This window comes from Eurypyga helias, unplaced genomic scaffold (assembly GCF_000690775.1).
Source record: "Eurypyga helias isolate BGI_N326 unplaced genomic scaffold, ASM69077v1 scaffold5747, whole genome shotgun sequence".
NCBI classification, from domain to species: Eukaryota; Metazoa; Chordata; class Aves; order Eurypygiformes; family Eurypygidae; genus Eurypyga; species Eurypyga helias.
Window position 1 is genome coordinate 1 of NW_010263555.1, and position 12,123 is coordinate 12,123.

Consider the following 12,123-nt stretch of genomic DNA (forward strand, 5'->3'; position numbering starts at 1 on the left):
TTCTGTGATTCTATGAAGACGTGGAACCAGTTCCTGGGATCACCTGGAAGAATTACATCTGAGAGGGATGGGACGATACCAAGGGCCCTGGTGAGGCCACCAACCCGCATGCATCAGCTCACAGGCCTGGTGCATCTCGTGCTGGACCTCCAGTAGAGAGCCCTGGGGAAATCACTGTGACAGGGTGAGGCAGGGGCAGCTGACGTGTTGCACAAATCCCTACGCTCCAAGGAGCTTGACTCAGTGTTACAGCATTATGCTCTGACCATTTCTATGTCATGTGAACAGGAGGCTCCAAAATGCCTCCCCCCACATATTACCTAGGTCAAGGGCTTATTGCCTCTCACAAAGGCATCTGAGGGGTCTAGAGCAGAGACTGAGAAGAAGCCTCTGAATGCCAAGGGTAGGAATCACTTTGCTGGCACATAACCTGAGCACTAGTGATCCCAATGCGTGTCACGCTGACGGCCGTAGCTTTGTTTCCATCCACCCAGTTGCTCAGCCGGTTGGAGTTCAGTTTTAGAAAGTGGCTGCCCTGCAGCGAAGCTCAAGAGAGCAAATTCAGGCAAACCACTCCTATGGAAATAGGTCCATGATGGTTGTGTCTGAGGAGAGCAAGCCCTGGCTGGTCTGGCCTACTAACACGCTCCTGCCTCCCCTCCTATCTCTGCTCTAGTATGGGAGAAAAGGCATCTTTGCTCAAGTCACCATTGCTTAGGCTTGTGTATCTCTCTCCCTTGTGTATCCCTCTTAAGGCTAGCAGAGAGACATCACTGATGACAGGGAGACTAGTGCTCTCTTGCACAGTTGCTATGGTGCTGCAGGCTCCTACTGCCTACCTGTTGCCTTTTCCAGATCTGTCAAAGGACAGGGATTAGTGCAAATATGGCTGTGACACGAATCAGCCATGTTTGGTCATGGGCACTGCTGAGCTGTGCACAAAGGTCCTTGGTAAGAGCCCTACCAGTCAAACAGGAGAACATCAAATACTTGAAGGCATTTTAGAAACAGACACCTGGCACTTACATGCTGCCCTGCTTTTTATGTGCAAGCAGTTAGCCATGGCTAGGAGCCCTATAGTTGTCAGCTATATCTGAGTGTAATGTTATACGCAGCAATATTCACAATGTCCTGTTCCTTTGAACTCCATCGAAGCAGCAGGCCATTTCTTTGCTCAGAAATGTAGCTTTGTTCTCCTCGCTTAGCTATTCTCTTATGCATCAAATCCAACTAACAGAAAGACATGGATGGTTTTCAGTGGGAGTTAGATCAGTGTTCAGACAAATGCACCATTCAGTAAGGCAAGCTTTAACTGCTTCTCTTATTAGTAACACGAACAGTTGTTTACACAACAGACAAATTTGATCTTTATTTTTAAATGATTTCCAAGTTCAGAAAAGATGTAAACTGTGTGCCCAACCAAGAGTTTGTATGTTCTATTGCAGCAAAAAGCTCAGAAACTCACTGTGCCAGAAAGTATGAAATTGTGGGTTTCAGCAGATCCTCCTAACAGAGGCAATAATTAAAGTTGTTGTGAACACTGTATAAGGAGAAGTCCGTGTATTTTTCTGAAATTGCTTTCCAGAATGCAACTGAACAGTGTTCAGCCTCTTCCAACAAGCATGGTGGAAAGACTCAGAACATTAACGGGCTAAAAGAGTCCACCAGACAACACAGCAAAAAGCATATACCAGGCTACTTACCTTTCGTACACGCTCTGCCCTGTGAAGTGGACATGGAAAAGGTGCCTGTTCTCAGCTTAAACTCTTAGATGTGCTCAGGAGTAAAAATTGAGTATTTTCTGAAACAGGTCTGTGCCCTCCCCAAGTAAAGCTGAGAAGCTAGAGAAGCACGACTTCTTAAGCCCACCAATTGAACTCCACTGTGCCACAGCTTCATCTCGAATATTTGTTTCTAGGAAGTTTTCTAAGGAGATTGCTACTAGTAATGACAGCTGCAAAGGCCCTCTTGTTTCTTGTTGCCTTTTGTCAGGGTGTCTTCACACAAACCAACCACAGTTGATTTGAGAGACTAGCAATCATATCTGACACACAGATGAGCCAGGCAGGAGCACATGACTGGTCCTGTTACAAAAAGGCACCTCTCCTAACCCTGTGCTTCTCTCTGTCTATATCACAAGGGCTTATCAGGCTTTGGGCTGCAGGGAGCTAAGATCCTCACTCAGAAAACAGTGGAAGAAACAGCATTGGCTGTGGACAGACCGTTGTTTGTCCTGAAAATCTGTGAAGGCACTGGGAAACTATTCATACTTGAGTAACTTCACTGCAAGGGGAGGCAAATTACTCCAACTTGGTGGAACAGTCTGTATGGATATATATACATGCATACACACACCAGTGTGATTATTCCAAGCCTAACCAGGTAGCCTTAGCTTACAGTACCTAAGACAAAATTCAGTGAACAGCCTGGGTTAACTCTGTGGTGAGAATGAACCCTCGGATCTCTTACTTCTTCTACTTGTCAGGTTTTTGGATGATTTTTAACAAGCTGAGTGAAGTTTCTCTGTTTCCTAAGGGTTTTTTTTTTCCCCCCTCTTATTCCTGTTTTTCTGTTGTTCACAGGGTGATTTTCAGGTTTTTCTTCTCTATTGCTAATAGAGTTGTTTGTTTGCTGTTTTCCACAAAACCTGCCAATTTGGCCAGGCCTGGAGCTAGACTGTCTCTTACTGATGGGCTGCCTCACTCAGCTCCTCAGGTAGGATCCCAGCTGCTCAGGAAAGGAGATAAGCTCTTGCTCCTCCCCTTGGTGATTTAGTACAAGTCTGGCCAGAGAAGAGGAAATAGGAAAGCTTTTTTTCTTCCTGAGTGTGACAGGGAGAACTACCATGAGCCTGTAAAAATGGGGACTGCCTTTTTGTCTGTTCTGCAGTGCCTGTCCTGTGACTTAAGAGAAGGGTGGTCCTATGCTGCAGCTGAATTTCCTTGGCTTGGAAGGTAGAAGGGAAGAAGGTGTCACCACCTGTAGCTGAGGTAAGAAAGTAAAAAGCCAGGCTAGGAGCAGAGGTGAACGTGGTGTGGGATTGATGGGGAAGGAAGGTGGGTAGAGCCTGTGACCCAAATGGAGGTGGGGATGGCCATGTTTAGAGATGACTGGAGTGGGCTGACAGCAGGGAGAGCATGAATGGTACAACTGCTTTACTCACTGCTTTTGGAAGAGCTGGCTGGAGTAAATGTGTGCATATTGGAGGTAGGTCATGGGGAGGGGGGTGGGGGGATAGATTCCAAAGTCAAGAGACTGACCAAGCACATCACTCTGCAACAAAAACCATCATCTCCTTCCACGTGAACTACCTGCCTGTGCTTTGTATATCTCCCCTCTTTAGTTGTTTTCTCCACTGTAGTATCAATACTTGTTCTGTTCCTCCCTTGTATGCTCAATGTTTGTCAAGTCGATGTTCTTGGGGCCAGTTGTCACCTTACAATCTGAAGCTCTCACCTCTTTGTTGGTTGGGCTGTACAGTAAATTAAAAGTCTGTGCTCTTACTTTTAGGGTCCCACCATTGTTCTACTGCCCCAAATCCCTGTTGGTCACAGCTTTTTCCCCTGCACACTCCTGGTTTTCTGTCTTTCCTGTGTCTGTACAATGCTTTTCCAACCTCCTGTTCCCTACTCCCTAGGGAAAGGGAATCTTTTCATGGAGCCTTCCAATAAGTGAGCTAAATTTAATAATATAATAATAAAAAAGTAAATTTGATAGAATCATGATGATGTGTACTTGCTTGAACTTAGTGACTGTCTGCACTAATTTGCATCTTCCTGGGTCTTCTCATTTGTTTTGTTACTTTCAATTAGTGTGTAACAATCAAGATTAAATACCATTTTCCCAGGTGAGATAGGTAGCAGCAAGACTCAGCTGCGCTGCATGATAAAACACTTTCTTATGCCCACAGAAGAGACAGCTGCAGGGAGCAGAGTTCTTCGTTTTTGCAAGATAACTTGGATCCAGATTGTCTCATTGATGCAGTTGCAAGTTATCAGACTCGATGAGAGAGTTCTCGATACAATTGTTTGCGGTTTTTACTGCAGCTCTTTCCTTCAGCAATACCTCTGGCTCACTGTCTAGAGGTAAGGGCTGAGGGGTGTCTGTACCTCCTTGACTCTCAAAACTTGAGGAGTCCTTTGCAGACTTTTTACCCGTAGTTCAGTGGGCAGTTGCTGGAAAAAATTAGATGTGTTGTGGCATTTTGTTCAGTTCCTCTTCCCTAACCTAGAACAAAACAACAGAAAACCCCCACTGCTTTGTAAAAAAAAGACTGCTTCAGAAGTCTCCTCTTATATGCATTTTTAGAGTAATCTTCCAGGCTTTTGTCAAAAATAAACCTGGACTTCCAACATCTATGAAATTAATATAGGACCGACTTTGCTGCCAATGATCAGGTTTTGGTAGTAGGTTGTACATAAACTGTCTGCATTTATAAAAATAGAGGGGTTTAGGTGGTAAAGCAAACACTGGAAAAATACACAGCAGAATTAGATGAACTGGTTTTTTTGCCTCAGCAGAAGTCTTCATGTCCTCCACTGTAAAATCACCCACTTCCTTGTTTCCAAACTGAATTTCTTTCAGCCTAGCTGGTCATTTCTTCAGTGTCTTCTCCAGCGTATCTCTCTGTAGAGACATTAAAAGCTTTCAGCAGAGTATATTTAGATGTTGGGGTGACACTCTGTGGCTTGCCTTCTGCTTTTTTCCATGCATGGAGGAGATGGACTCTGATACCAGTGAAAGCCTAGAAATAACGATGTGCCAATAACCTCAGTGCTTGCTCATGAGTGAGTGTTGTCTGCAGTGAGAATTCCCCTCTTCTGCTGAGTGATGTGTCTGCAAAGCTTGCAATGTTGCTGTACACCCAGCAGATGTGGGGATTTGGTAATGAGGCCCCAAGTATTTAAGGAAGTTACTTTATTACTGCTGAAGAGATTTCAGAATGGTTTTGTTAGAGCTTCCTAATCATGATACTGCTGGCCTCTGCTGCATACAAATGAGCAGCCTGATCCTAGAGCTCTGCTGCTGAGGGTAGCACTTACTCCTGGAAAGATGTGGTGATTATCTGATCAGCCAGGAGGCTGAATTCTACCATTTTCTGTATAATAAGCAGTTTTAGCAGTGTTAAACCCAAACCAAGGACCTAGGGCTGAAATAATCACTATCCTGTTACAAGTTTCCTGAGTTCTCTGCTCCCCAGACTCTTACCGCCATAAATAACTCTAGAAGTCAGGCCTCCCTGCCAGAAGTGTTAAGTGCTACAAATAGTATAGAGGATGACTCATTTAGTGAGTTGAAGGTGGAGCATGATTCAGTAGGAAGAAAACCAATATACAAAGGAGAGGTTTCACATGCAGATGACACAAAATCTGAACAAAGCAATGTTCAATCATCATAAAAATGAAACAAAAGACTCTTTCAAAAGAAAAAGAAAGAAACTCTTCATTCTAATGACAAAGGCCATGCTAGCAAAATCCCAGAGTGGGAAGGTATTGACTGAGTATGTCATTCCTTACCCAAGATAAACTGTGGCTTGCATAGGAAGAGATGAATGGAAAATTCTGTCCAATATGTCCCCACTAAACAGATTATTCAGCAAGCAGGTTGCTTTCCAGATTGTTCTATGTCTATATAAACTGAGAAAGGAACTTAACTGTGAGCTAAACAGTTTTGGGAGATCAAGAGTCCTCAACGTCCTTCAAGAAACTCACACTGAAAGCTAACAGCAATGGAAACGTTAAAACAATAACCTGTGTGCATCCCTTGTAAATGATAACCCATGATAAATGGATCATTCCCATAGACGGGTCTGGCTGAAGCTACAGCTTTTTGGTCCTTTTCCTTACCCTCTAGCTCACACCTTTGAAGACAGATATGGGGGGAGAAGGTCCCCAGTAGACTGTATCCTACAGCTGCATGTGCATCGACCAACTCCAGTGTCCAGTGTTGCCTATAATACAACTCCTGCTTCTTGGGAGTAGGGGTGTTTATTAAGAGCTTGATGTAACTCTTTAGGGATGAGAATTAAACTTTTAACACTTAGAAACAGGTATAACAAGGCACCTTAACCTGTACTGCTTGAAATTCCTTTGTTCAGGACAAAGTGAGGGACAGTCAAAAGACAGAAGGCTTTTAGCTTACCTGTTTCACAATGTTGGCAATGGCAGGAAATCCTGACAAGACAGGTAATTCTGCCAAAGCTTAAGGGATGCAGATGCTTAGGTGGAACAGAATTATGCTCAGGAAGGAAAAGCTCTTGCAAGGACATTATTACTTCCAATATTATTGTAAAAATAATCTCAAACCTGGTTCTACTAGTCTTTCATAGTGGTGAGGTCTGTGAGCTCTCTTCTTCATGGAAGGTAGTGCTGGACTGAAATTCATCATAAAGCCATTTGTGCTTATTCCTGGGCAACTCCAAAATTTCAGGTGTGACTTTACTTGTGTGTTCCTGCTCAAAATCCAGAGCTGCATCTTGTAATTTGGAATGTCTGGGTAATAAACCTTTTCTACTGTGCCTGCATTCAGGCATCACTTCATCTCTCTATTCATAGGCAATCTGCTGGATTTGAGCTCTAATGGAATAAATTATTCTTACAGAATGTAGCACAGGCCAAATTTTCTATTGCTACTATGGGAGAGCTAATAGTTAACAGCCAGTGACAGATTTATGTTTTCACTTGTAGGTTGCTCAGCAGTAGGCCTAGCTCAAATGTAAAAAGCTTGGAAAAGCTGGCTTTGTTACTGAAAAGTATGAGGTTCATTTTTAAAAGCTGTACTGATTTTAAGGGGAAAAAAAAATAAAGTGCCTTCCCCCTGTTGGGAGGATAGAGATTCTCTAAGGAGAAATAGCACAGACTGAGTTTCTGTCAATAAAAGAGTATGTGTAATTTAATACCAGACAGCTTTTTAATACAGGAGGAAAAAAAGAACAGACACACGCTTATCTTATGAAAGGGAAAAATACAAAACCCTGCCCGCAGTATGTTACCTAAATTTAGCCACAGAGGGGATAATTCTCTCAGGTACTCCAAAAAAAAAAAAAAAAAATCTGTCTGGGGAAAGTAAGTAAAGGCCATGGAGACACTGGTCTTGGGGACGCTCCAGCCCCATTTTCCAAAGTGCTGGCAACAGGAAATGTGTTAGGCAGCACCAGTGGTCAGACTATAGAGTGGCACATTCTTGTTTAGACCATCTTATGAAAGTTTGATCTTCAACAATATAAGTGACCAAGGTTAGAGATGTGTGAATGAATGGCTTGCCTCAAATTACAACGGTACTCGGAATCATCCTTGATTTGAGCTTGGTCCAAGCAGTGGTGGGATCATGCTTTGGATGACACCTATCCATAAATGCATTAAACTTCTTACGAACTCCCTGAAGACCTTCACCCTCCTGATGTCTGTAGTTGAAACCTTATCTGAAACAGGTATCTGATCCTTAACTCAATGCTTGACAACAGAGAATAAGTTCAGAAGCTAAAATAAACCCCAGGATATCATTCAGAATGAAAAGAAAATGGACACTACCTTCTTAGTCAAATACCAATTCTATACTTCTTTTTAAAAAAAAAAATCCATTTTGTAATGGTTTCTTAGCCTAAGATCAAATGTGAATTGTAAATTTCTCAGAAGTGTGGGTATTTAGTATTACTGAGGCCTTAATTTAAGCGTTAAATTAAATAAGCCCTGGCAGCAGTATTTCTTCTAGTTCTGTGGACTTGAGAAACAAATTTGTAGCATGTAACTTCCAGTAAGCTTTTTCAAAGAGCAAGTTCTTAATACTGTTGCTGTCTCCTTTGTCCGTATTTGAAATAAGCCTAGAAGCTGTAAACAGTTGAAAACTGCTGCCAGCTTCTGTTGTACTAACATTCCCATAATACAGTTCTCTGTTTAATGACTTGTTTCTAAAATCTTAGAGGAGTTATGTCTGGCTGCTTTGTGTGCACAGAAACTGAATTTCAGCGTGCTCACAGCCGGGTCAGAGCTGTAGCAGGAGTCCTGTCTCATACAATGACACTTACCTTGTTTTCATATACTTCTCCAGTCCTAGCAGTGGTACTTTGGCTCTTGATTATTCCCTGCATCCTCAGCTCCTCAAGAATGTCTGATGATGTTTGCCGCTCTGTTTCCTGTATGGGCCATGATTTACTGATGAACTTGCTGGTAAGCAGTGCATCTTCAAAAGATGAAAGCATTAAAACTTAATACTTGCAGAACACTTGGCGTTCAAAAAACTTCATGATGTATTTCCAGTGCCAGAGTTTTTATTTAAGAGTGAGAATGTCCAGTGGATAAGGCCTGCTCGAGGCTCTCTTCACTGCTTGAACTTTGCAACAAGCATTTTAGTGGCTTGAACAATGGTGGAGGCACCAAGTTCAGTTTCTCACTGTAGTTGGTTACACCCAGAGGGGCACATTCAGGAAAGCATGGAAGCGTGTGCTGAAGGCCAGTGAAGCCAGTTTTTGAGCATTTTCCCAAAGATGGGTCATAGGGAGCTTTTTACAGTTCAGGTTCTCAAGGGTTCTGTGATCTGCTCAGAGAAAGCCAGGCTGGGATGGGATAGTACATGCTTACTAATGGGCTGTCTTGCAAAGATCGCTGTGCTCTTCTGTTAAATGAACCCAAACTTTCATATGCTGTCATGGTCTCTGGTGGTTTTAACAGCATCACTACATTTGAGTCTGATCATAAGCATTCTGCCACTTAATTGTTGTTTATAAATACATAATTAAGAATATAACCCAAATTATTTTGATAACCCTTCCGAGTGGCTGTTCAGTTTCCATATTAGACATGAATAAACAACGAACAACTTTATTGCCAAGACCCATCAGGTTTTCAGCCTTCAGTTGGCAGTTCTACCATCTGCCCAACCTCTCTTGGCAGAAGTTAAAGCTTTTGTATGAAGAATGCTTGGACCAAATCAAAATTGTAGTTATTTGACATCTGCCAGTCTTTATAAGCAGAGTGGGTTTGACAACGTTTGCTTATGTTTTTAGTTGTAAAACAAAAATACAGAACATCTACCACCCTTGTAGAAGCTGACTCCATACCTCTCCTAAAATAACTGAACCAGTCACCCACAAAGCACTGGGGTTTAGCTGTCAGTCAGCACATATAAATGTCAGAAGCCAGTATACAGCAAAACATAAAAGTATGATGAGTGGGCAACATTGACAAGTGATGTGAATTTGTACTGGGTTTACTAATCCGTTCATTCAGGAGAAAAATATAGTTGAAATATCTTGGTATGATATGAGTTGTTTTGTTTGGTGTTTGGTTTTGGTTTTTTTTCCTGCCTTGAAGCAGAAGATTGAAGCATGATTTCAAAAACTTTCTGTTTAGAAGTTTCCTGTGAAGTTATCTTTCAGCTAGTGGGAAGAAAAGGATCTTTAAATGGAACACTTTATTTCAGAGCAAGCAAATCACTTCATTCAATCTGAAATGAAATCCTTTCATCATGTCCTTCTGTGGCATTGGGAGTTAAGTCCTATTTAATGAATAGCAAACACCAGTAATTATTCCTTTTGTGTTCGATTTGAAATATTTTATTACAACCCTCGTTTATTACAAAGAGTAAGCAACCACTGCAGATTTTCTATTCAGTGTGTTTGTGAAATGTAAGCTTGTTCATGGCCCTTGAAAAATACAAGAGTTAAACTACAAAATTAGGGGGTTTAAATATGCCAAAGACGGTGCTGCTTTTCCATTAGCAACTCTTACTACAGTGGTATGCTAAGATTATAGAAAAGTTGGGGTTTAAGTGTTCGCTTATACTTAAAAAATAAGCAAAGGTCTGCCAAGAAAATTTTTTATTGTCATGATGATTTCTGGAAACTTTATAGTTTTCTCTATATGCCAACTGGCCCTGCAACTTCTGGTTGAAAACTTAAGGAATAACATGGAGTTTACTTACTGTGTCTACCTGATGCTAGTCGGGGTATTGTATTGACCATTCCATTGTAAAACGGACACACTGTAGCAGCAGACTGACAGCCCGCGTGTGGGCCATGTGCCTTCCCAGTGTGCCACAATCCCAGTTAGAGAGGATTACCCCTGGGGACAAGGCTGAGTTTGTTCTCTTGGTCTGTTCCAGGCGACTGCCAAGAAAAGTATCTACCCTGCTGCCTGTTCTGGTAGTGAGGGCTGAGTCACGCAGCAGAACATAATCATCAGCTAGGAAATATATTCTGCTACTATTGCATAGATCTAAATCAGCGCTAAGAGCTTAGTCCTTGCGGTGTCGCAGCATGAACGTTTCTGGGTGTAGAAGCTGGCTGTAGCAATAGACTCAAGATTACTTGGTCCCAGGTCTCCATTCGTGGAGCAGGTATAAACTTCACTGACTGTTTACCTGTGCTTTGTACACTGCTGCTGTTCTGAGAAGATGTAAATCTTTCTGGTACTTCCTCAGGGGAGTCTCCCTCACTGGTCTCATCTTCAAGTTTGGCTCCACACTTTGAAGTGCCCGTTGGCCAAGGTGCCCCATCACGTGAGGAGACAGCCTCTGTTCCAGAAACGCTGTTGCTTTTAGTCTACAAGAAAATGAAGAAACACATGAGAAAAGCTCTTTGGACTTCTAAACATTTAAGATGGTACCTAGAACAGTCTCACAGAATTGGCAGGTTCCGAGTGGAGTGGAAGACAAAGGCGTTCCTGATGCTTACCCATGTTCTGTCACGGGTGGATGTTGATAGTGAGCATTTTAGAGAGGAAGCAATAACTTTAAGCTTAAATGTGTCCATAATTGTTTCAGTATTTTAAGTGCTTTCTGTATCTGGATCATTCATTAGAAATTGAAAACTGAGTTTTAAATTAGCACTTGGTGAGGTGTTAAGGTGTGCACCTTCTAAACAATAGCTTTGAACCTCTAAAAAATGCAGGGTTAGAGCCTAAACGTTTTCTTGTGTCTTCTCTGTGCACTTGGGCTTGAGCCAACTCAACTCCGCAAACTTCACAAGGTGGTTGTGCATGTGTATCCTCTAATATTTGCATATATATAGACCCCTGCCTCATAATAACTTTCTGAGGTGAACCCCACCTTGCTGTATTGTTGTAATTCATCACTGGTGTGAGAGATAATGCCTCTAATGGTATCTTTAATCAGGCAAGTGAGACAGACTGTGAAAAGCCACTTTTTGGGTGCTGTAAAATTGTGTCATGCGTGTGGCCAAATAGTGAGTCTGCTTCCCCTGTAGCGTAAGGGTTGTATTAAGCTCAGTGAGTGATAGCCCTTCTCTTAAAGAGCTCCCTGACAGATTCAGAGCTACCATTAATATCAGCAAAACCACTTCTCTGTAAGTGTATGACCTTGTACGCTGACGTACTAAGCCTTCTCCTAACATACTTTAACTTCTCACAAACAGACTCTGTACACTACCTGGCTTTTGGCTTCCTGGTTGTTCTGTAGCTCCTCCGAAGACGGCTGTGCAACAGTGACCCTGTTAGAAATATTGCAGCCCATGGTGAAACTGTGACCATCTGCTTCTCCTTGCTGCAAGTCCAGGGAGTAGGAATGCCCTAGTCTCTTCTTGGGAGCTTAGTTAGTCGTTATCACCATGGAGTCTAACAGTTGCCAGGGCCTGTTGCTACAATAAATAACACCACAGAAGGCTTTCTTCTTATGTCCTGGCATACGGATGTAATCATCTTTGTCCAGGCAACCTCATCTGAAATTGGGAGGGGAATGTGGGTGTTCTCTGCAGCTGGGATGTTGGTCTGAGCACAGCAAAGCTCTACAGGTCATTCAGGGGGTTGGTGAACCTTCCATGGGAACTCCAGCAAAGACACTTGAGTATCTCTGGCCTTTTTTCCTTTTTCTTTTTCTCCCTCTTTTTTTCAGATGAACAAGATGCTGTCATGTAAAATACACACACGTTTCAGTGTATGGCTGGATTTCTTCAGCCTTCTTCAACACCATAAGCAACTGGAAAACATCAATCCTGAATCTGAACTTCCATGCAGAAAGGCAAGATTTTAAATGAGAGGAAACAGTCAGGAGGTAGGGACAGGCTATGGCTAGGGAAAATGTTTGAAGTGTCCTTTGACAACCAGTTCTAGATGACTATTTTGAGTCTGTTCACATCCTTACAAGTAGATGTCTCTAGGCAATTTAAAAAAA

At 42.4% G+C, this 12,123-nt stretch overlaps 1 protein-coding gene across 1 annotated transcript; it reads right to left on the bottom strand.

Moving 5' to 3' along the window:
• Nucleotides 1-4,065: 4,065 nt before the first annotated feature.
• STMND1 (stathmin domain containing 1) lies at nt 4,066-11,466 on the bottom strand (the record flags this gene model as incomplete). Its single annotated transcript, XM_010156076.1, is given in 5 exon segments — nt 4,066-4,227; nt 4,501-4,626; nt 8,024-8,178; nt 10,357-10,537; nt 11,383-11,466. Coding segments are annotated over 5 exon segments (708 nt in total), but the record flags the coding sequence as incomplete, so codon positions are not given.
• Between the last annotated feature and the right edge of the window lie 657 nt (nt 11,467-12,123).